The 25,717-nt window shown below is 45.5% G+C and overlaps 1 protein-coding gene across 5 annotated transcripts in view; it reads right to left on the bottom strand.

Moving 5' to 3' along the window:
• Positions 1–25,717, bottom strand: part of LOC114659767 (voltage-dependent R-type calcium channel subunit alpha-1E) — a 207,554-nt gene that overhangs the window by 113,490 nt on the left and 68,347 nt on the right. For all 5 annotated transcript variants that reach the window (XM_051933031.1, XM_051933034.1, XM_051933032.1 and 2 more), the window contains exons 7-16: positions 25,600–25,715; positions 22,741–22,794; positions 20,856–20,945; positions 14,451–14,660; positions 10,856–10,968; positions 8,361–8,473; positions 8,090–8,221; positions 6,464–6,533; positions 6,228–6,345; positions 181–248 (exon numbers count right to left, since the gene is read on the bottom strand). In XM_051933031.1, the coding sequence (XP_051788991.1) occupies positions 181–248; positions 6,228–6,345; positions 6,464–6,533; positions 8,090–8,221; positions 8,361–8,473; positions 10,856–10,968; positions 14,451–14,660; positions 20,856–20,945; positions 22,741–22,794; positions 25,600–25,715 (1,084 nt within the window). The remainder of the gene's footprint in view (positions 1–180; positions 249–6,227; positions 6,346–6,463; positions 6,534–8,089; positions 8,222–8,360; positions 8,474–10,855; positions 10,969–14,450; positions 14,661–20,855; positions 20,946–22,740; positions 22,795–25,599; positions 25,716–25,717) is intronic.

Here is a 25,717-nt window from a genome sequence, read left to right as displayed (position 1 = left end):
CACTCCTGCAGGTGTCAGGTTGACCACACTCTACAATGCAAAGCAGCTTCTGTTGGACAAACAGGAGAAATCAGCGCTGCTCGGCAAGAGTTCCTCAACTTCCTTCTGGGGCTTCTTTAGTGGAGTTCCTCTGTGAGGAGTGAAATACATGATGGGGATGTGGAACAGGAACAGCCTTACCTTGGTGAGCTCCTGAGCATTTGCCAGATTGTCCACAGCGATGGCCAAGAAAACATTTAGAAGAGTATCTGCACAACAGGGTGTCAAGGAAGAGTGACACAAACAAAGAGGGACACGGCGGAATTGGGGCATGTCTTCTCAGTCATGGCTGCCGTCACCCTAAGAATATGATAGAAAGACTGGATGACAGCAGCCCGTTCATCTGGGTGCAGTCAGATCCACTTGCATTTCCAAAGTAACAAGTCAAAGATTTGTAGCCCCCCAGGGGGTGGCTTGTTTTTGTTAACTTAAAGATCTTGAATCACATATGATGTATTTAAAATCCTTGCACCTTGTAGTTTGGTGTTCTGGATTATAACATTTTTACGTTTACTGCCTTAAAGTCTAATGGTGGTCTATGGGGGCAAGACAGTGGTTGAAATGGAACAAAAGAAATGGTAGTTCTCTCTTTTGTTTTGGCCAATAAACTATAAAAACAATTTCAGATTGGAGGGAGGGAGGATTAGGGGTAGGGTTAGCGTGAAGAGTTAGGGTTACAGTTGGTGACCTGACTGCACGCTGATATATTCAGTGTTATATGTGCACAGAGGACAGCTTAATCACTCAGGTGATGGTAATTCCCTGCCTCTCCACAGGTTGGCGCCGTTTACCAACACCTTTTCTCTTCCTCCCTTGGCAGACCGGAAGAATGATGGCTTTACCACCAATGACATCACTTCCAGTGTCTATTCACCTGGACCTGCCTCTTCCTATCAGATGTCCTCAAAGCCAGAAGATCTGCTATCTTAGTTCAGTTCTTCTACAAACTTACAGGTGAAGATGTCTCCACAGTTGTTGCATTAAGCTATACAAAGTTACCATGGTGGTACCCCAGATCTTTTTCATGATCTTTTCTACTCTGTTACCACAGAAACTACAGCGGACAGTAGTGGAACTGACAGACATTACAGATTATTAACAGTTCTAGAAGCGGGTTGGTCGTGGGGCAAAGTGCCAGTCCGCATACAACAACTGCCAGTACTCAAAATGGCAGAATAGGTAAAGCAAACCAATGAATACTGGCCTACTTCAAGCACTCTTGAGGAGAACGATCTCCTCAGTCTGTCAGTGGAGCAGGACATTGACAGCAGTCTGTCGCTGAAGCTGCTCTTCTGTCTGGAGATGACACTGTTTAGTGGATGCAGTGGATTCTCCATGACTGACAGGAGTCTGCTCAGCACCCGTCACTCTGCCATGGATGTCAAACTGTCCAGCTCCATGCCTACAATAGAGCCTGCCTTCCTCACCAGCTTATCCAGGCGTGAGGCGTCCCTCTTTTTATACTGCCTCCCCAGCACACCACCGCATAGAAGAGGGCGCTCACCACAACCGTCTGCTAGAACATCTGCAGCATCTTATTGCAGATGTTGAAGGACACCAGCCTTCTAAGGAAGTATAGTCTGAACCAGAACACTCTGAACCAGAGGGTGGTGCTGTTGCCCAATGCAGAGTACAAGATTGATGGTCCTTCCACCTCGGACATCACTTCAGGTTTCTACCCTCCTGAGCCCCACCCCCTAGATACCAGGCCACAACGCCATGTTGGATTTCAAAAGAAGGCTCTCATATAAAAAAGACATCATTTGTTGTTTTTGTTTGACTAATTTTTTGCCACAATATACGCTGTTTATCTTGGTGCCCCAAACCTTTTCATGTGTTTCCTTGTCTCATTACGTTGGGGTGGGTATTCTTCTTCTATTTGTCCTGTCATCTGCTTAAGATGTTTTATAGTAGGACTATAAAGTAGAGGGGGTGTTGTGCACTTTCTGATAATCTCATATATGCAAATCCACACCACTGAAGCTTCCTCTGCCAAATTTTGCACGGATTCCCGTACGGAAGATCATAGTCCATGTTCTGTTCTTAAATGTTTAGTGATGACACCTGCTCTTTATTAGTGAAGTGCCTCTAGGTGGCGTTTCTGGGACTTGTTGGCTCCCCAAGATAGGTTTAGTCGGTGCCATTTTGCTTTGGGGCCAAATGTTTTTCTTCTGAGAAATTTATTTAATGACCGCTAGCAGTAAGTGAAACAGCAATCACAGTGTCAACTTTTTTGAGGATGTGATTTTGCAGTTGCAAAATGCAAAGCTCACTAAAATTAATTCTTGTGGGTTTTTCAAGTCTTTTTAGGTGGAAACTAAGCTATTATTGCTCCCTAAGGGTTATTCTGTAGTCGAAATCGCTCATGCTGTCTCTGCTGACACCACCCCAAAGTTCTGCAGCTCCTTCAATGTAGCTCCACTTGATATTGTCACGCTGCCTGCCGGACTCACACCACTCATTAAGGGTAGAGGTAACAGCATCCGACCTTAGTTTCCCCAACTCTGTAACCCAAAATTTTAGCTGGTTGGTATTTACTCCCTTTCAGTGCCCTGTACCGTAAGAAATTGTGCCAAGCTCGAGGAAAATATGAGGGGGGGAGAGGGGCAAAAAATTGACCAGAATCAGTCATTGACCTGGGGGTAGGTTGTGGTTATGGAATCGTGCGAGATGATCAAGTGCGAAATCCTGATGTTTATTCGACAATCATACACATGATTTGTGCGATAATTTTTTTTTCTTCCAAGCCAACAGACAATGATGATTGCGTTTTTCGACATCGATAGACTTGTTCAAAAAGAATGTGTTCCTTGTGGACAGACTATTAACTGGCGACATTACATTGGTCTCAGGAGGCGTCTACGGAAAAAGAAAGCATCAGGAAAAAAAAAAGTCCACAGCCATGGCACACTCAAAACTGGTTTTTCTCACCTGCACACACCACGTTGAAAGTCAAAAATGTGGTTGTTGCTTTACAGCCCCGCCCCGTATTCGCCAAATCCTGCTTTCTATGACTTTTTATTTGTTCCTGAAATTGATATTGGGAATGGAGGGAAGAAGAGTTGCTACCATGGATTAGAAATACAGGAAAAAAAAATGCAGGAGGCTGTAAACGTGGTAACAAAAGAAGAGTACAGGAATGACACGTGTGACGCATCTCAAAGAGAGCATTTTGAAGGTGACTAAAAAGAAATTGCGTTAACATTTTTCTTAACAAATCCAGGAATTTTTTGATGCACCTCCCACAATTATTTCGCTTGTAGCGAAATGAAGCATATTTTACAGAAATGTTTTGCACAAGTCGCCATTGACGCAGCACCATTGACTGTCTTCTTCTCTTTCCTCTTTTTCTTCTTCTAACTTTTATTTAGCAGAATCCAATGCTTGGATTTCACATGTCTCACATGCCGCCATCTTAAATAGGTGTGATATGATGACACATAATATCCATGTCATGTTGTTATGAAGTTGTCTTCTTGAGTACTTTGCTCTGGTCATAACAATTGTTTTAACTTGCGGTCAAAATAATGTCCTTTAGGGTTTGAGATACTGAAGAATTTATGGATTGTTAGTCATATTTTAACGAGGCTGTGGTGATTTGCGTTTGTCTCCTTTTGTTACACGTCCTCTTCTCCATCTTTTCTCACTTCAACTGTATGTGGGGTCGATGTGCTTGGTCACCCTTCTCCAAACAGCTTGGTCCTTGCCATTCAAGCTCTTTTCCTTCAGATTTGCTTTGCTTTTATACATCCACTGCACTTGACTTTCTTTCACCCTGGGGTGGGTGGCAAATAAATTGGGAATCATTTTTTTGCCAAGGTTATGAATTTTGTACTGCCCCTGAAGTTACATTCAAATTTTTACACGAAATTCAAAAAACATCAAAATTAAAGTGGTAATAATTTTTGTAACAAATTCTTTCCTGTAAAGCGACCCCTCCAGTCAACACAGTCTGTACAAGCCACAGCGGCTCAGAAGTTACAATTCCAAACAGTTTCTGTTTCTACCAATTAATTTGGAAAATGAATTGGGGGTTCCTACAGTGTACGAGGCTCATGAAAACGCCTGTGTAGCATTAATAGCCCCCTTATTCATGGGTGCCAGCTGGCAGAAATGAGCCTCACATACGCACAGCTTTACACATTGTGTGTTGTACAAAGCCGTGTGTCACGTTATTAAAAGCCAAGATGATTATGGTGGCACAACAGCTATTATCACAAGCCATCTTCATCTAGGCTCACCTTGGCAGACGATCTCTAGGCCATAATTAGAGAACTATAAAGTGTGCCACCCAAGTGGGTACAGCATTCAGCACTTAACTTTGGGAAGGAAAGGTGAAAGAACTCTGCACTCCTCCCATATACATTAGGGGGCTTTGTCTTCAATCGAGGTCACAGTGGAGGCAGGCTGTGTGATGATAAGCACAAGCAACTGAGAGAGAGAGAGAGAAATGCGCTGTGGGGGGTCCATCAACATAGACTCCATAGTTACAGCTGAGGATTTCACTCATTTATTTCCATAAGAGGTGCTCTCTGCCATGCAAAAAAAAAACAAGTACCAAGAGATGGCAAGTCGTTCCTGGCATTCCCATCTTCTGTACACATGGTGAGGCACAGCAATTCAGAAACGCCCTTCCAGGGGTTACAAAAACACCTGATTAGTGACTGACAGACCTATGGGGCTTGCAAGTGTCACCAGTTTGTCAGAAACCCTCATTTTGGGAGTAAACCCTGAAATGGGATTCCGCAGTTTAAGGATCACTCGCTCGTCACGGTGTACACAGTTCTGCTTTATTGTTCTGCTCCACTGCAAGAATCTAAACCCACCTGTTATATAATACAATGGGAAAATGGAGTCCAAGAGGAGCGGTTTTCAACCTTTTTGACTCGTGAGCTGATTGAAGTATGAGAAACTCTTCGCAGGCCATGTTGGGGGAACCTGGCAGCAAAAACCTGCAGCCACTGCGGCCCTCCAGGACTGAATCTGCCCACCCCTGGCTTATTGGATTGGAAGTAGGCTAGATTTATTTACAGTACATCGAAAGTCAATCAGAGAGAGAGACAATGTGTGTGTGTGTGTGAGTGTGTGTGTGTATGATCCCCTACAAGTTCAGAGCTTCCAGATTTCGTAAAAGTATGGCGATGCGTGGAGACACATATTGCCTGCTTTTTCAGACTGGCAGTTGGCAATGACCGTGCAATGCCAGACTTTGGCAGAAAATTTCTGCACTGGGAAAATACTGTCATACAGTATATAAAATTAGATTAAATTATGCTTAAAAACGAAAATGTAAGAAAATTTCCTCAGCTGCTTGTCAATGCCACCTTCAACTAATATCCTGCTTAGTAATCATTTTCCAAAATCTTCTAAGAGGTGGACAGCATTGTAAACCGTGTTCTGATTATTTTCAGGGAAGAAAGACAGATACCATCATATCAAAGAGTCTGTGTGCCATTAACAAGGAGTCGGGAGGGGTGGGGGGGGGGGGATATTGATCAGGGAGGTGGGACAGAGGATAAGAGCTGGGTGGAGAACTTTGGGAACTGTTTGAAAGTCAACATCAGCAAAACCAAGGAATTGCCATACAAAAGAGCCTCTACAGGTGGTCACTATCTATCTATCTATCTATCTATCTATCTATCTATCTATCTATCTATCTATCTATCTATCTATCTATCTATCTATCTATCTATCTATCTATCTATCTATCTATCTATCTATCTATCTATCTATCTATCTATCTATCTATCTATCTAACAGTATAGTGCCTTTCTAAGTAGTCATTGGGACAGCGGGCTTCTCAAAGGGTGGGCTAATGGTTACTCTGTTATGGTTACTCTTGCATCAGCCATGGATGACATCAATGCTGAGTATTTAGATGAGCAGCTTCTGTTCCAGCTGCAGGGCTACCTATAAAAACAGAAGAGCCACAGCTGTATGATCTCCATTCTCATATGGCTAAAGTGCGCCATCCTTCTAAGGCTAGTGAGCTACCTGTGACATCAATGAAACTGTTAGGCCCTCCCTGTTCTCAATTCTCCATCCTCTCGGTCACAGCTTGCAGTCCTTGACTTAGTGCAGGGTCCACAGAGCTGGCAGCTGCTTAAGCAGGCACCCACATCAATTTAAATGATAAGGAATGGCGTCCGTCATCAGCTGTGGGCTTTACGTGCACAAGAGTAGGATACAGTTTCCAAAGAGTGTGAGGACAATGAAGTAGACGGAGGACCACATTCCAGACTTCACGCCCCCTTGAGACCGGATCCCATTGTACATCACCTCGTTCCAGTCCTCGCCGGTGAGAATCTGCAGAAACAAGCAGCGGATGTTACTCAAGGCAGTTCACCGGCCCGCTAGAGCTGCCCAGCATGAGGGCAACACTGAGCCGAAGACAGACACCAAGATGAAAGGAAAGCAACTGCACCTGAAAAACTGTCATTATCGCTGCGGGGAAAGTATCAAAGTTGGTTGGAGTGTAATCATCGAAAATGAACCTGTGGGAGGGAACAGACGTAAAGCTTGAGTCCATATCTGCAATCAGGGTGATGAGCTACAGCAAAAAAAAAATGAAAAAAGGCAAAGTGAATTTGGTTCATTCCCAGTTTACCCCATCGCCTTGAGTGCGTCTAGTGAATGAGGGACATAGAGCTCTGTATGCCACGTGCCACCGGGGTCTTCTGCTGCCAGACACCTGGAGGCACCTGGCAACAGATGTGTCTACATCACCTGTTCCTGTGAAGTAAACCTGAACCCTCAGGTGTGCAAGTGACTGGGTGATCAGGCAGGATTTGGGTGGACAAGCATGAGGCCTGCAGGGGTCATTTGTCAGCACTGGAGGGGATAGGGATGGGAATTGAACTGGTGGGTATGTCAGGGCAGAGGAAGAAATGACTGGAATGGCTGCTGGGAAAAGTGGGCAAAAAATGAGGTCAGGAGTATGAGATGGTATCGGGGAGTGTAAGGAGCTAGTGTAAGGTGGTGAGAGCTGGGATGGAGGGGGCAGGAGATGGCAGCCATGGGGTACAGGGCATATTGCCATCTAAAGCTGTGTAACTGTTGATGAGAAGGAATCCCAAAGTGAAGGAGACAACAAATACTCTCATGCCTCCCTACCCACCCATAACCCCCCCCCCCCCCGACCCCCAGACACACACACACACACAATTGATCGCACAAACAAAACAGTGTGGACACATCTGCAGGAACCTTATAAGGGGACAATGGAGTGAAATGAGAGGAAAATAAAAAAAAGAAAGGTCCACAGGCGATGGGGCGGCGTGCTGCCACCACCACAGCAGGCTCGACGAAGCAACGAGACACTCGAGACTTCCAGACACCAAGACGTCTCCACTAGGGGGGGCAGAAGACAGCAGCCCCCGACCCCGAAGAAGGACACAGGACTGGAAACAGACAACATACAGCAGAGGGTTAATGAGGAGAGCAGGGCTCTCTGTGAGCCTCCAGCCGGGATTTGGAGCATTGGAAAATGAGAAGAAAAGACAAAACGGGGAGAAAGAAAAGAAAACTAAAACAAGTCACACTTAAGAGCATCAAGGTTGTCACAGAATGCCACTTAAATATTTAGTCAGCAGGATTTACCATATCATCATAACCCCCCACCACCACCAAACCAAGTCAATGCCAGGGTTCCCAGAATGCTTTGCTGCACTGCAGCCACTTGCTCTTCTGTTGGCTTGATTCTTCTAATAACTCCCTAGCCACGCCCTCTTCCAGTGTCTCAGCCTCTGGGGCGTGGCTACAGGGGAGGCCGCCTTCCAAGTGGCTGAGCTAGCTGTCCATCACAAGCATTTACTGGCTGAGGAGTGCTGACCCACTGCTTCTTCTTCAGGCTTCTGTAGCAGCGGTGGGCATTTAAAACAACTTCAGTCAGGGCACAGCACAGGGTGGCAACAGACAAAAGAACAGAGAAACAAAAACACTGGCCACAGTCACACAGACATGTTTCATACCAGGAAATCAATAGCAGAGGAAACCCGGCAATGCCAGCTCTATACCCACGATGACCGGTCACATAGGTGACGCCGCCTACCTGCCACCAAACAGCTGCATTCCCAACAAGGCAAAGACAACGATGAAGAGGAAGAGCAGGAAGAGAAGGCTGATGATGGACTTCATGGAGTTCATCAGGGACACGACTAGGTTCCTCAAGGAAGCCCAGTACCTGAAATACATGGCAGATCGGCACTCATTGTGGTGAAAACGTGATTATAATGGAAGAAGAGCAGCGAGCGGGGAGGTCTGAGAATCGCTCAGCAGGACACCATTCAACATGCCAGGGGGTCCTGAGCGAGCCTACTCACTTTGTGATCTTGAATATTCTCAGCAGCCGCAGTGCTCTTAGAACACTTATTCCAAATGACATTCCTGGTCGGAAGAATCCCCAAACCACCTCGAAGATACTGCCCACAATCACCTGCAACAGGGGACAGAAGACAACAGCATGTTATAGTAAGGACACATTTCCGTATGTGGGGTTTGTGTCTTTGTTCGTTTTCAGTGACAGAGATGTCCAACGGTGGTCCCCATTGAACCCCGTTGTCTTAAGAATGTTGTTATCTCTTTGTTCTTTATTTATATATTCTCCACAGGCTAAAACAAACGGATTAACTATTATAAGAAACAATACGGGGAAAGCCAAAACCGGATGACTGATGATGGCTGACCCTGTGCTCTGACCCCCAAAGGTCATACGAAAAGACGATTTCCCATAGGAGATTAACAAAGTACATTAATATATTTCATCCATGGTTCCTTCTCTGTCTGGGGTTCAGATTCCCTTCTTATATCTTTTTTGTCCATTTTTGATTCTTTTGTTAATTATTTGTATTGTTTAGTGTTTTTTTATTATTATTATTATTGTGTATTATTTAATTTCTATGTGTCTATGCTTGTTGTTTTATATATCATGTGTCAGGTGGGTGACTCCCCAAGAGGCAGGGCCACCTGCTTATCACCGTGAAGGGACTGCCTTTAGCCCTATATAAGGCCGCGGAGAACCTGGTCCCTTGCGGTTCATTAAATGCACTTGTGGTGGTGGTGAGTTCTGCAGTTTCGATTGCTCTTTTTGATTATTGTGAACTACGAGATTTTGGTGATCGTTGCTCTCTTTGCACTCTTTGGATTTGGTACTGGGATTTTTAGAAATTGCCTGTTTTGAAGGCATTGCCTTGTATGTTTTTTGTGTTCTGTGAAAGCTTCACACTTTCGTTTAGAATAAATCTTTTATCTATACCACGTTTTCCCTTTTTTCTGACTAGCTGGTGTTTAATGGTTTTCCCCCCCTCTAGTGGGCGTTGTCAGTCATCGTTCAGGACTTGATGATTAACTCTCTAGGTCATAACACTGCCTTGTGCCTGATAATTGCTGGTATGGGCTCCTGCCACCCTGTCCTGGATAAACAGGTGAGGAAGATGGATGAATGGCCGCATAGAGGTTTCTTCTATTAATCATCTTGTATTTTTTGCTAATTCTGTTCGTTATTCTCCTTGCTTTCTCTGTGTGGAGCCTAAGGGGTCGGAGCCCCCTGACAGTGCACCTTTGGGATGGCATTCAGTCTATTTAAGCTCGGAGAGACCTCAGCATTGGTGCTGTGCCATTAGCTCCTGCTTCTGTTGCTTGGCTTCCCTTCCTTAGATTTTTCTAAATGTTCTTCTTTTTAGACATTTTTCTTGATGTTTTGATTTCAGGTTTTGTTTGCTTTGCTTTATTTTTCTTTAAAGGTTTTAGTTAAATGTTAATATGCTTTAGAAAATAAGTTGAAACAAGTGCAGATTGCCATAAATCAGGGGTGTCTAACTCTAGTCCTGCACGGCCGCAGCAGATACAGGTTTTCGTTCTAGCCATCTTCGTAATTATTGACCAGCTGCTGCTAATTCACTTCTTTTGCCTGAATTTTAATTGACTTGACTCAGACCTCTGAATTGTTTCTTTTTTCCTTAATTAGCAGCCAAACAATAATGAGACACAAAACGAGCCACCACATGAGCAGCTAACCCGCGTCCATCACACATTATCTGAAAATAAAGAATGATGAAGATTGCAGTAGGACTCATCTGCTCAAGTTGCCAAAACATCTTAAGGGTGTTCTTAAAAAAAGAAAATTGACAGTTTTGGAAATGTCTACTGTGGCAGAATGGGAGCAGCAACAAGCCATGGAATTAAATGACGGGTTTAACTAACAACAAGAATGGGCTTCTAATTAAGAAATTGCTTGGAGTTAGAATCCCTGACTAGGCTGGTCATCTGTTGGCTTGATCACGTCTGATTTCTGTTTGTCTGCCATTTATTTATTTAATTAAGAAAAGAATCAATTCAGAGGACTGAATCCTTAAAACAGTGCTATTAAAATGAAGGGTAAAGGAGTTAATTAGCAGTGAAAACTGGTCACTGATTAGGAGAATGGTTAGAATGAAAACCTGCAGCCACTGTGGCCCTCCAGGATTGGAGTTGGACACTGCAGCCATACATAAATAAAAAATATGAAAAAGTCAGTCCAGTCAGAAATAGAATCAGTCCTGTATATCACAGAAAGATTTTAGAATTGCAATCTTAAACCACTCTAAAAAAAAACCCACAAACATTGCTGTAAGAATTGTTATTTTTTTCGGTTCTCTGGACCAGGGTTTCACGGTTTCCTTCCCCCTCTTAGATTTTTATAAGCCCTGGCTCTACCCCCTTCATAGGTCATATAAGCCGCGAAGTCTGTTCTTGAGTTTTAGGGGCCAGGCTTAGCCTGAGGCCTACATGGTCCAATTTGTTGATTCTCATTAACAGTCAGCAAGCTGGCGTGACTTACCCCACAGTCGAAGCAGTTGAAGGAAGAGTGGAAGTAGAGTCGCGGTCCCAAGCCATACATTTTCAAAAACATCTCGGTGAGAAAGAGGCCCAAGAAGATGAATTCTGCATAATCTACATGAGGATGACACAAAGGTATACACTGTGATGAAGACTACAATTCTCATGAAACGTTTGACATTATCAGACATGGCCTAGAATGGAATTTCTTCTTTTCTGTTTAATTTCAATATTAGGAAAATGGACTGCATGTGGCCTTGGGGTTAAGTCCAGCTCAAGTCTATTTTCCTGTCACCAGGTCCCCTGACAGATGCCAGAATGACCAAAGCTATCTTCTCAAATTTGCTTTACTCGTCTTCATGCTGAAGACTGACTGGTATGGGAGAGCGAGGCAGAAGTTTCCTGTTTTACTTCTATGCCCGGTGACAAAAGAAATTTTCACTTGATAAGGACATTGCAGGAGAAGGTAAAGGAGATATTTCAGTGTTTGGAAGTGTTACTAAGCTATAATGTCAGGGTTACTGACGTGTTTCTCCTGCGCAGAAGCTCACTTGCCTGTCTATGTGAATCTGCTGCCCACTGGTCATCTTCATTCCCCCAGCAGACTCCTAATATCTGTGTGGAGCTTCCCAGAAGACAATACATTGACATTTAATTACTTAGCAGACACTTTTATCCAAAGCACCTTCAAAAGAGGTCTACATAATTGAGCTAACATCAGTCAGGAGTCTGTTTGGGAACAAGGGGACAACATTGATTTCCACAAGTGAAGAGCTCAAAACAACATATAAGCGAGTTACAAAACCTAACAGGTATCAGTCAGTTAGTTAGAAATCCACCAAACAACAGAGTCAACCAACGCTTCTTGAACACTTTGAGGGAGTGAGAGTTTCGAATGTAGGTGGGCAGCTCATTCCACCCGCCAGAAGCTCGGCATGACTAGAGTCTGGACTGAGATTTGACACCATGCAAAGCTGGCAACAACAGACGAGATTCATCAACAGTTCGGACTGGTCATGACCCAGCATAGAAGAAGCTCACAAGTGTCTCCTTATACATACAATGTTGGCATCTCCAGATGGCATTCATCAGCAGATCGGACTGGTCGAGACGGAGCATAGAAGAAGCTCACAAGTGTCTCCTCATCCATACAATGTTGGCATCTCCAGATGCCATCCATCAGCAGATCGGACCGGTCGAGAAAGAGCACAGAGCCTCACAAGTGTCTCCTTATACATATAGGCACCGACCCAATGAATACTCTGTGGGCAAGCATCAAAGTTTAGAACTTCATACCTGCCACTAGAGGAAGCCAGTGCAACGATTAGAAGATAAGAGTGACATGTGACCACCAGACGTGCTTCTGCCAGCAGAGAGTTGCAGTAGTCCAGCCATGACAAGACCCTAACCTGCACCAGCATGCTCTGTCAGTACAGCTGTGCCCGATTCTCTCGACCCACTGCCAGACGACTACCCCGAGTGGACTTCAAAATAAATGCAGACTCTTACAGAACTCACTTCACCTGGGGTCTCATTTATGAGGCTTGCGTAAGCACAGAAAGAGGCTTGAAATTTATGTATGCAACTTCCAATGCAAACATTAGTATTTATAAAAAAAAATAAACTTGACTGGGGGGAGCGTGCATATATTTACGGCAGCTCTGAGCCCTGCGTACGCAACGTGTTGGACAAACTGGGAAGTGACGACACTCTTGATCAAATAGGAAAATGCAGCCAAACCAGGTAAATGACAACTTAAAGGTATAATGATTCATATCTCAGAGCCGTTATTAGAATGTGCGTTGACGTGACAAACGTATGACACCTTAAACATGATGACTATGACGCATGCCCTGCATTTCAGTTCCCTTTGAAGAGGGTCAGTGCTGCGTATTGGCATTGAAGAACATTTTTGGTTTGTTGACAGCTCATTTCAACTCCCTGTTGTCACTTCTCTGTGAAATTCACTCCGTCATTCATGCCCGCCGTGCTGGAAGCCAGCAACTGACTGGCAAGGTGCTACATCCAGTTTTTGTATGCAGTGGGTGCACATGCATAAAACATGGCAAGTTTTTGCCAACATGCAGCCGGGTTCGGTCCTCCGAACGTATACAGAGCACTTGACTGCACTCATATTGCAATAAGAGCACCTAGCGAGAATGAAGCTGCTTCTGTTAGACGTGAGTAGTGACACTTCATTAACTGAGAAGTCATCCAAGATGGTGGCCTGAGTCAACTTGTGGTTCATTTATTTTGAGATAAGTTAGTTTTGACAGAGACGTGATGGTGCTGGATGTGGTCGCTGACTTGTTGGTATGGCCATTGGCTCAACCCTCAGTGCTTCATGTGGCCTTCACTATTCATCATAACAGCAGTCACGTCATTACGTGTGCCGGGTGATAGTGGCTACCTGCTCAGACGATGGTGCCTTAATTATAATGCCATAATGCCACACAGGATCTTACACTCTCGGTTGCGGAGCACTCTTGAATGCAGGATGTGTCAGGAGGAAGCTGCTCTACCAGCCAATGAAGTTCTGCAGCATTGTAATTGCATATGTATGAAGCTCATTAGCATATGCCAGTTATGGATGTTTCAGGACAGCTTTCTGGGGCGTTTACGTACACACATTTACATGGCGATTGTGATTTAAAAAAACAGTAGGAATGTGCGTACGTCAGAGTTTTTTGGGTCGTGCGCATGTTTTCATGCAAAGTTTTATAAATGAGGCCCCAAGTGAACTGACAGGGCTGGGGGGACTGTCCTTAGTGGACCAGTTCAAATATCTTGAGATCTTGTGGACAACTGATGGAAAAAGGGAAGGTGAGAACGACAAATGGATTGGAGTAGCGGCAGCCGTTCTGCAGGATTTGTACCAGTTGGTCGGTGGTGGTGAAGCAGGAGCTGAGTCTACTGATGAAACTCTCGATCTACATCCCAGTCCTCACCTATGGTCGTCAGCTGTGGGTAGTGACCCAAAAAATGAGACTGCAAGTACAGAAATGAGGTGTCTTCAGGAGATGGCTGGACTGACACTTCACAATAGCGATGTGGGAGAGCCTCAGAGTATTGAGAGGAACCACGTGAGGTGGTGTGGGCATGTCATAACGATGCCCCACTGGGGTGGCTCCTCCTTGAACTGCTCCGGGGAAACCCTGCAGCAGATGCAGGACACACTAGAGAGATGATACCTCTTGGCTGGCTTGGGAACACCTGATAATTCCTCGGGAAAAACTGCAGCTGGGACAAGGAATTTGAATGGTGACCTGCTTGTCTTTGCTGACATCACGACCCTCACCAGGAAAAGTGATTTCAGAAAATGAAGAATGAATAGAATCTGAGACAATAGAATGTGAAAACACTTTTGGGATCCGTGTGCTCCTCTCATTCACCATCACGCAGCATATTCACCATCCACGTTCAGATCGCACGTGTCTGATGTTAGGCCCACCCCAGCTTATCTCAGTACTGTGGTGGACTTTGATTTCACTCTGCCCCAAGGTCAGTCATTTCCCTCATACCCTGCATTTTTCATTACATGTGATATTCGAGTAAATAAAGTGAATAACATTTCAAGTGTCAAAGTACAAACTTACAAAGCAAAGTGGAGAGCCAGTAAGGCTGGTTGTGGTGGACAATAGCAACGCAAAGGGTGTTTAAGGCAACCAAACTCAACACCGTCCAGTAGAAGGCATGGGATTTGACCATGTGACGGACGGATATCCGCAGAAAGCGCTCCTTCCGTCGGATGTAGGAACTGCCATCCACTTTGGTGCTCTTAATGCTGGCTCTTGACAGGGGCATCCCTAGGAGTGAGGAGACAAAAGAGGGTCAAGAAAAGATCACATTTTAATTTGAGGACATACACCATGAAGAACGATGACATACACCATGGCAGGATCCTGGAATTGTGAACTTTGTTTAGGTGTTCATTTTCTGCTGCCACTTTGCTTGGAAGTGAAACTAGAACTGGTCATGAGGAATACAAATTTGCTATGGATTCTTAAACTCGAGAGGTGGATCGGAGTGGCGTCTGCCATTCTGGTGAAACGAGAGCTGAGTTGAAAGCCAAAGCTCCCGATTTACCAGTTGGTCCCTGTTCCTACCCTCAAATATGGCCACAAGCTGTGGGTAGTAACCAAAAGATCAAGCAGCAGAAATGAGTTTCCTTCACAGATTGTCTGGGCTCAGCCTTCCAGACCGGGTGAGGAGTCCAGAGAATCGTGAGGATCTCAAAGTCGAGCCACTGCTCCTCTGCATTGAAAGAATCCACTTGAGGAGGCTCACTCATCTGATAAGGATGCCTCCTGATACCTCCTTGTGGAACTGAGTGGAGACCCCTGGGCAGACCTACAATAATATGGAGAGAGTAAGTCCCTCATTTGGCCTGAGAACTTCTTAGTATATTCCTCCAGAGGAGTTGGAAGATGTGGTAGGTGAGATCTGGACCACTTTGTTTAGAGTGCTGCCCTCATGATTTGGTCTCTGGAGAAGTGCAATCCATAGGAATGAAAAATCAAGAAAGAGATCTGCTTAATTATCTTTTTGGTTTCTCCTCGACAACAAGGAAATCAGGAAGAAATAAAATGGAGACGTGTTCTTTGGTCTCGTGCTTCTCCAATTTTTCTCCTGAGAGAAAATATACCCCGGTATTCTCGCGAGGGTCTCCTTTTGAGTTTCAGCAGAGATCTCAGTAAAGTCACACATTGGATTCAGATCTTCCAAGGAGTGTCTTGATATGTTATTTCAGTTTCAAAGAATTTATAAAAGTTATTGATGGTGAAGTGTATAGACAGTTGGTGGTAATGAAACACAATTACCTGAGGGTGATCCGGCTCAAATGACCCTCATTGTTGAGGACCTGAGTGGCTGGACCAGGCCAGGGGGGGAAGCTCACATAACATATGATTGTGGCAGATAGAAGGTCATTTCTGGAGGGTGGGACTGGACTGCATGTCTGCCTGGGGAGAGAGGGGGGCTTCTAACAGGGATCCTGTGGTGGGTGCGGCAACGTGCTGTACCAGTGCATGCTCCCTGACCTGACCTGACCTGCCTTTGTGTCATTTTACCAAGGAATGAAAGTGTTCTTTCCAAAAGAAGTATTACACCATCTCAGAAGGGAACGTCCAGGGTGGGATAAAAAGTTCATTAAGAAGTGGGGGGATCTGAACAACTGTGGGCAGAATTTTCTCACTTAACACAGAATGAGATCAAAGATGGGAAGGAACTTCTGAATCTGTGTTAGCATTGCCAAACTACTGTAATCCTCACAGGTGGCGCAGTGGTAGTGCTGCTGCTTTGCAGTAAGGAGACTGTGGAAGATTGTGGGTTCGCTTCCTGGTTCCTCCCTGTGTGGATAGCGCTTTGAGTACTGAGAAAAGCGCTATATAAATGTAATGAATTATTATTATTATTAAGGCTAATATTCTTATTATTACTTTGCTTGTAATCTTTTGTCTTTTTTGTTTGTTTCCATAAATAAGCTAAACTATTTTAATTTTAGTTTGATCCAGATTCTTACTTTTTTTTCTGCCCTCAGAGGGGTCATTCTAGGGATTTCATTGAATCAGAGTAATGGATATTTAATGCAGGTCTGTGAGGCCTTTGTGTGGACTGCAGAAGGTAGCCACACCTGTAAAGTCTCCACAAAAGGTGGTCGGACCAGAGATTTGGAACTATGGGGTGAACCTTGAGGGCCCTAAGGTCACCATCACCTCCATATCTCTCACCGCTTAGTCTGGAAATGAGGAGTGGATAGCCTGAGATATTCCTGGGATCTGGACAGACGGGAGCCCTTCCCATTCCTGGAAACACCAGAGGCCAGGGGGGCTATGCCGAACTTGCGCTTCCCTCCAGGGGCATGACCAGCCAGCGTGTGTCTGGCAAGTGTGTTCTTATAGAAGACACAAGTCTGATCATGGATGAGATACTTCCAAGTCAGACACTGAACATCTGCACGGATCTCCATTTCCATTCAAGCTCCCTTGCTGTCTCCTCCTGGCCTTTTTTTTTGGTTCAGGGTGGATATCAGCTCTTGTTTACCCGTCACATCTTTGGATTTGTTTTTTTTATAGACCTGACAATGAAGGGTGCTACTAGAGTCGAAGCCGAGAAAACCCACTTCCTTCCTGATTTGGAGCAGAAAGGCCGCAAGTACAATTCAGGAAGGACAACTATGGCTGCTGATGCTTCCAGCTGCTTGCACACCCACACAACATCTGCTTAAGGCTGAAATGGAAGAAAAGCTCGGCTCACACTCGCCAAGGTGTTAGTCAGCCTGCGTTTGGAAACGTTTGGTCAGAGTAATTAAAGGAACAAAGGAAGATCTCTCTCTGTATGTGTATTGTAAAAAAGGCGCTATATTGCGCCCGACCCGACACAGACTTGACACGGGAGGCACGTATAAAAGCCAAGAAACTTTTATTTTCTTCACCTGTGGGGCACGTCTTCCCCGTGAACCCCACAGGCAATACACAGTCCCAAGTACAGCACTTAGCATCACCAAAACACTCTTCTCTCTTTCCCCACAGCTTTGTCCTCCTTCCACCCGACTTTGGCCACTGAGTGGTGGTTGCTGGTTCCTTTTATGGCCCACCCGGAAGTGCTCCAGGTGCTTGATCACCTGTTTCCAATTGCATTCCCAGGTGGGGGTGAAGATTAGTCCAGCTGGGTTCAGGGACCCATGCCGCACCCCCTGGCGGCCACCCCAGACCCCAACAGGGCTGTGGAGAACTCCATTTCCCATGAAGCCCTGCGAGAGACTGAGGCACTGCTCCAACCCAGGGGGGGCGGCCATCCAGCGTCCAGGGGGAGGTACTGCACCGTCCAGGGCTGCTCCCCCTGAATACACATCGAAGGGGCGTCCCAGCTGGGTCTGGGACCCGGCCATCCGTCACAGTATTTAGACGATAATTTGATGCTAGTCTCATCCTAAGAAGAGCTTGCTAACAAATCAATCACTACATGAAGTTTCCCCGTAAAAAAATAAAAATATCAACAGAGTAATACTGCAGGTAGACTTGGAAGGAACTTGTGAAATGCCGTCACTGTAGGGCGAGAAAGAAACCCAAGGCTTTAATGGAAGGTCACCTGGAATGTGTGAACCACCTAGAAAATGTAATCTGGTGCATCCCAAAAGTCGAGAAGCATACCTGAGACCACCCAGCTCAGGGCAGGTGCCCACTATGCTATTTTTGCCTCACTCGTGAATGCCTCACTGGTCTTCCAATTGGGCCCAAAATCTCAAAACGGTCATCGAAGGTCATAAAGTCGCTACACGCCAAGGTACGAGATGCATTCCGATGCAGTCCAAGTGGCTTTCATGTTTCTGACAGTTTGAGTTTGTAAGACGTTGTTATGGCTAAAGAAGGTTTATGTTTTCTGTTTTTATTTTTACAGTAGCAGCGCACATAATTTAATACGAATATATTACCACAACAATAAACCGAATACATACAGATGTGGACAAATGTGTGGGCCCCTTCCAGCTCAGCTGTAGGCCTCCTGAAATGTGACAAAATGAAAAGCAATTGTCCCCCTGTACACCTGCATGCCTCTGAGATGTCATTGAGTAAAGTAAAGCGTCTCCTTCTTCTTCTTCTCGAGTCCTTAAAACCAAAAGTTTCCTATACCATTCCAATGGCGAACACAGGCTATGGCTCTGTTGGTGGCCACATTGAGGTCCTCCATGGTGTGTGGTTGCAGATCAGGAGGTGTTCAGTGGTCTTGTCTTTCCCCGCAGTCACACAGGTCGCTGTCATCAGAGTATCCCCACCTGGTTATATTGACTTTGGATCTGCCAGTCCTGGTGTGCAGTCGGGTAAGGCTTTTCCATGTTGGCCAGTCTGGGTCACCACCCGCGAGTAGATGTTCTGTCACTTCTGTGCTCGATTGTGTTGATGTTTCTGATGTGTTCACGCCATAAGTCCAACCTTTGTTGCTGTTGCCGTTGAATCTAGAGGTCTCTCGAGCATGGAGCTTTTACGAGATTTGAGGTGTTTGGAGACATTGATATGGCCATACAGTGGCCATTTGTCACAGTAGGACCGTTCTTGTCATGACCCCTGTCAGATTTATTGAAATCAAATAAAGTAAAGAGTGACAAAGAGATCAAGTATGGCTTGTTCTACAAAGATCTTCTAAAATGGCCTGCAGACATTTGTTGGGACCCCGTAGAAAAGACCCTAAATAATTAGATTTGAGTGATTTTTTTCAAACTTTGCCATTTTCTTGAATTTGTACCACACACACATCTCCAATTGTGCATGGAAGATGGGGAAAAATTGTCACTCTGCTGTTTGATGTCCCACACTCAACCAGAGAAAGCAAAGGAGAGAGTCGTCTGAGGAGATCAGAAAGGAAATGATAGGCCAGCATGTGAAAGTTAAAGGCGAGAAGATCACCATCTCCAAGCAGCTTGGTGTTCCTGTGACTACAGTGTCATTTATGATGAAGGTGAAGGTTCATGGGACTGTAAGATGACCTCCCTGGATGCGACCACATGAGGAAAATTGACCCCAGAATGGGCAGAAGGGCAATGGTGGGCAAAAAGCCAAGGACGATTTCCAAAGATAAATAAACTCCAAGGTCAGGGTCTGATCGCACCATCCATCACTGCGTTTTGAATGGAAGAAGACCAAGGAGGACTCCACATAAGCAGGCCAGACTGGAATTTGCTAAAATGCACATTGATGAGCCACAATGCTTCATATGGGAGAAGGTCCTTTGGACTGATGAGACACAACTGGAGCTTTTTGGCAGGTCACATCATCACCATGTCCACAGACGATAAAACAAAGCATTCAAAGGAAGGAACACCATAGCTACTGTGAAACATGGAGGAGGCTCGCTTATGTTTGGGGGCTGCTTTGCTGCATGTGGCACGGGGGGGGCTTGAGTCTGTGCAGGGAACAATGAAATCTCAAGACATTCTGGAGTGAAATGTCCTACCCAGTGTCAGAAAGATCGTCTCAGTTGCAGCTCATGGATCCTCCAACAGGATAAGGAGCCAAAACACACAATGAAGAATGTCGAAGAACAAAACATTGGACTGTTCTGAAGTGGCCTTCTGACTTGAATCCTATGGAAGATCCATGGAAAGAAGTGAAACCTGCAGTCTGGAGAAGACCTCCCTTCAAACCTGACCCAGCTGGAGCAATTTTCACAGGACGGGTGGATCAAAGGACCTGTGGACAGGAGCTGAAGTCTCATGGAGAGCTCCAGGAATCGCTTGTGTGTAGGGAATGCAAACTCCTAAGGTTGTGCCACCAAATATGAGGTTGAGGGTCCTGTCATGTTTGTCCAAACCATTTTCATATGACATATTCTGTCGAATCCAAACTCCAAAACAAAGTCTGAGTTTTGTTAAATGCAGGATAAGCAATGGTGGCTGCTGATGAGTTTTATCAGTTTCAAGTGATTTTTGGAGACAGTGAGGGGTTCTTCTGTTTTCATGGAGGGGTACCAACAAGTTTGTCCACGTCTGTAGTTCACAAGTAATTATTGAATCAAATATTTAAAACACAAGGGGACCAAACACATTACCAATTACAAAGTTGTATTTCATTAACAACAAAAATGTCAAATTAAAGAAACATTTAAGCCAGGGGATAGCAGCCAGTGAATCAAAGACGAGATGGTCAAGAAGATCAAAACACCAAAAAAGCAGAAGAGGCCATTGAAGAACACAGCCGGAGAGAGCCAAGTGGCTGGAGCAGTGGGTGTCTTTAAGAAACCCCCCCCCCCCCCCCCCCCCAGGTAGCTGCAGCACCTGAGGACATTCATCTAACTGGAGACATCACTCCGGCAAAAAAGAAAGACAATAAAGGGCAAGTAACCAAAAAACAATGACACAAAACTAAACATGAAGAACAGCAAGGCAAAAAAAATGTGAGGGCAAAAATGACAAAACCGTGAATGGGGGCAAAAAGAACCTCAAAATAACCTAATGGGTGGGAAAAGCACTTTGTATGGTGGACTCCATGAAGATCCACTTGACTTACCCACAGAGGAGATATCAGCATACTGGTCCTCGCTGGACTCCCGTTGAATGGCCTCCATGCGGCTCTTCTTGATGGTGGCCCTCCTGAGCACTGCGGGGTAAGTAGAGTAGGGCGTTAGAATGCCGTGCCACGGTCCTCGGCTTAAACACATGGTGAGCTAGGCGGACCACCGAGGCATGTTGCTATGCCCACATGTCCACCATTCTTTTTATTTTTATATTAGTTAAGCCCTGGTAAGTACGGCTGCAGAAACGAATGGCACGCTGCCCTCCTGGCGGGACTCCATGCAGGCAAGGGTGGGAGATTTTGGCTGAAAGGGTGCAATTTACAATTCAGATTCCCAGCAACTGAAGTCCGTTAGTGTTTGTTTTGTGTTGTTGCCATGGAAACCGGGTGGCGCTTTGGGACCAATGGCTATTTTATTTATTTATTTATTTTTATTTTTTATTTTTTCCTCCCAGGCAGCGCATCTTTAACTGAGCAATGGCACATTTGATATTTTTATTACCATCTCAACGATCAGAATGCGAGATGAGTCACTGATGTAGCGGTGCCACCTGAAAGCTGCTGTAGCTCATGTGGGCACTGTGGCCCAATTTTGTCATGCTGGATGCGGACTGATTGCCCTCTATGTTTTGTAGAATTCACGTCGGAGTAAACGATTATTCTGGATTAAAACGCTCAGGGCACTCCTGCCACTTGTGAGGTTGGCACCCCTGCACTTCACAGTCTTTTTTCCTCCTTCTTGGCTCCATGACTACAGCAGAACCGCAACTGGCGTAAATTCAAATTTTTACACAAATCAAAGAAAGAAGGGAAAGATGGCAACAATCACAACTGACACAATAAGCCATTGTGGACCTTTTATTCTTACGTGACACAAAAGGAGAACTCTGTTCTCTCACTCTGTGTGGTGGGGTGGCTCCCAAAAAAAGGGGTACATGTGAAGACTCATGATGTTCCCCAGAGTGAACCACACACCCTTCTCACTATTTCTTGCCGCAACGTGTGACGATTCGAGGGAAACCGTAATGCCCTTCTCTGTCTCAGCCACGGTGCCAGGAAAAAAAGCGAAGTGCAATCCACCCGCCTGTACCAGAGCAACTTAAAGAGTGAGACGCGTGCTCCTCAACTCTCACTTTCCATGGTGTCAGAAGAAGTGAGACCTGCAGCTTCTGTACCCTCATTTGGTATCCATAACCAATGCAAAATGCATGCCCCCCTTAGTGTCGCTCCATCTCCTTCACTGCCCCGTGGTGAATGGTGTCTCAAGAAACAATGAGACACCTGCCCTTTCTTGGTCTCACGCATGGTGGTGCGAGCAGAAGCAAAGTGAGGTGGTGTCATGGAGCAAGAAAGAGTGAGATACCGTAGGGGCCTTCTGCACTCTCATTCCAGATCCACCATGGCAGCGTGAGAAGGACTAAGATGTGTTCCTCCCATTCTCTTACTCATTTCTGTGGTGGTGCACCTCCTGTACTCTGAGCTTCTTATGGTAGATCATCTTAGGCGTCTCAAGGCTCAAGAGAAACTGAGGAGCTTCAGCCCTGAGGAGTCGCTCACCTATTGCAGAAGCAGCAGAACTCTAAGGTGACCCCACGTCTATGCTGGCAAAACTCCAAGCGGCCTGGCAAGAAGGGGAAATGCACATATCCTCTGCCATGCTTGGCATCTCGGAGTGTGGTTTCTTCTATAAGATGAGGTCCTACCATTTTTAGCAACACGCCTCAGCCTGGATGATATGACTAAGAATGGATTCTTCACCTTCCACGGTGGCACCGAGCGGAGAGTGAAAACCCAGCATAGTTGGTTTCTAATTGAGTCCGAGCTCCACCAATAAAGTATGAGAAGGTTGGCGTTGTACAAGAAACGTTGACCGACTTACCATCAAGCGCGGATGTGCCTGAATTTTTGTTTTCTTCGGCCAGCATGACTTCCTCTGTGGAAGAATGAAAGAAAATAACATTGAGTCGGCATCAGAAGGTAGTTTGGATTTATTCTGAGACAAGGAGATGTTATGCAGTCAAAAATAACTCGGCCAAAAAAAATTAAAAAATCAACCAAACAATGAAACCAGAACCTCAGTCGAAAGTACAAAGCACAGGGATCTGTAAATAGGAAGCTGACACAGTGAAACACTGGCAAAGTTTTTTTTAGAGAATCCGCAACCTCGGACAACTAGGAAAAGTGTGCGTGGATTGCCGCCAGTGTGCAGCGTATGATGTCACTTATACAACGGTGTACAGCTCGGTGCCTTACCCTCCCAGCAATCCACGTCTAGAAACGTTGTGGCAACAATAGAGGAAATGGTGGCACCCATAACAGAACGAACATTGCAACCTGAAAGACGTGAAAATCCTCTGAAATTCCAGTCGTACTCAGGTGTCTCATTTTGGAGCTGTTCTTGTAATAGTTAAATTATTTTCACGTCTTTTTTTGGATCTGCGTTTTTTTACACACAAGCGGTACCATTGCCAAAGCATTACCACAGTGCTGTGAAAAAGTATTTGCCCCCTTCCTCTGGTTTTGCAGCTTTGTCTCAATAACTGGCTTCAGATCTTCAAAGCCAAAAGGCTTATTCAGAAAGTCACAGAGGGTCCTTGGAGAACATCCAGAGAACTGTGGGCTTCTCCAGCCTCTGTTCAGGTGAGTGTTCAGGACCTGGGAGGGGAGCAAAATGGAAACCTCTGCTATCCAAGAGGAACATCCGTGCAAAGAAACCATAGGATGAAGCATTTTAGGAATAATAAAAGATGAGTCAAAAGTAGAACTCTTTGGATGACAGGTGGCCCACTTGACAGGAAGAACATCAGACCTCCGAGAAAACCTGAGGATTCCAGTGTGACGGTGGACCTGGAAGAACTGCCATTATTGAAGGAGCACAGGAATCGTGCACTTTACTAGAATATTCCAGAGGAGAACGTCCAGCCGTCTGTCTGTGACCTGATGTGGAAATGCAGTGGGGTTATGCAGAAGAACAAGGAGCCAAAACACAAAAGCAAGTCTGCAACTGCTTGGATCAGAAGAAACAAATTGAAAGTTTTGGGTCGGTCGAGTCAAAGTCCTAACTTGAACCCAACAGACACGCTCAAATGGAACAGTCAACACTGGGAAACCCGCTGGTGTGTGTGAATTAAAGCAGTTGTGCCAGGACAGCGATGAGAAAGACTGGCATCAAATTAGAGGAAACGTTTGGTGCTGCCAAAGGGGCTATGGAAACTATGGAGCAAACACTCATTTCCTTCATTAAACGATTTCCTCATTTAACAGACATTTTGTTCCTTGATTAAAGAAACTGATGATTTAACTACCATACCGTGTGTTCACTTGGGTTCCATTTCTCTAGTACTGAATTTTAGCTCAAGATCATTGGGTCGGTCAGGTCAGCTGATGGGCCGGGATGCCCCTGATATGGCAGGATGGGGGAAGGCAGCTTTTTTAGGACACTGCCTCCCCCAGGACGCTAGAGGGCAGCTCCCCTGGTTTACGGCATTCCCACAGGTCACAATGGCACTTGGAGTTCTGTATCTCAGCCCTGTTGGGTGCCGCCAGGGGGTGCTGTGAATGAATCAGGGGACAGGAGGTATCTGCCCGACCCGGAAGTGCTGACAGACCATGTGGGCAGAAGAGCATAAGCACTTCCGGGTTGGACAATATATAAAGGACTGCTATAAACCCAGTCGGGGAGCCAGAGTCGGGTAGGATGGTGGGCACAGCTTGCTGGGAGGTATGGAGGAGAAAAGAAAGAGACAGAAATTAGAATAATTGTGGGCAGTGATGCTTATTTACTTGTGGCTGTGGTGGTGGAGAGCACTGTGAAGAATTTAAACAAAGATTCTTGGTGCCTTTACCTTGTGTCCTCAGTGTCTGTCTGTTGGGTTTGAGGAACAACAGTGCCCCCCTAGTGTTCACAACTGGTACAGCGCCTTGACACACGACGAAACAGCTCGGGATCCTGGTTGGCAGCCCACTAGGCAGACACGCAGTCCAGTCCCAGCCTCTGGAAATGACCCTCTATCTGCTGCTGCCAGGTGTTACGTGGCCTGGTCCAGTCACTCGGCTCCTCAGCAATGAGCCTGATCACCACATGGCCATTGTGCCGTAACTGACGCTCCTTCACAATGCAGGTCATGTGCCTCATCCGGGACCCCGTGAGCAACACAAAGTCAAAGCAGCGGGTACACAAGGATCCTCCGAAGAGACACACATGAAGGAGTCCAATCTTCATCTCGGGTTACTGGAGAATGTCCATGTCTCGCCAACAGGAAGCACCAGGACTCTAAAGACTTGGACCTTCGTCCTTGTGAACCGATAGTGCCACACACCCCTCAGTGACCTCATGACCCCCCCGACCCCCCATGCCCTCTGACTTCATAGACTTCATGTATAGAAGTTACAAAAACAAAGGATGTTAACAAAACACAAATCTGCAATGTAATGACAACCTTCATAACGTTGCGACCGAGATTGCGGATTCGCATAAAAAATTTCTTGGTGCTTCTTAGTTTACTCAATTTCGTTTCTCATTCCTGCTTCAACTCTTGGCAAAAATTTAGTTCACTGTTTTGGTTTTGAAATGTTTCTTTGACTGTATAGAAACAAACGTCTACTTGGTTTTTCAACTACATCTCATTTCCCGACTGCTGCGACTTATAAGAGGAAAAATAAAAAGAGGTTCAGGTAAATGGAATCGGATGTGCACTGCCGATAATGCGACGGGCATTGAGCCTTTTGTCCTGCTCACCTGCTCGGTCTATCCAGGCTCGATAGCCGTTGAGCTCCCGCTCGATCTGCTGTTGTCTTCGAAGTTTCATGAAGGCCCTGCGGTTCTCCACTCGCTCTCTTTCTTTGGCAAATTCACT

This window comes from Erpetoichthys calabaricus, chromosome 10 (assembly GCF_900747795.2).
Source record: "Erpetoichthys calabaricus chromosome 10, fErpCal1.3, whole genome shotgun sequence".
Classification (NCBI taxonomy): Eukaryota; Metazoa; Chordata; class Cladistia; order Polypteriformes; family Polypteridae; genus Erpetoichthys; species Erpetoichthys calabaricus.
This window is presented reverse-complemented; position numbering and strand designations above follow the sequence as displayed.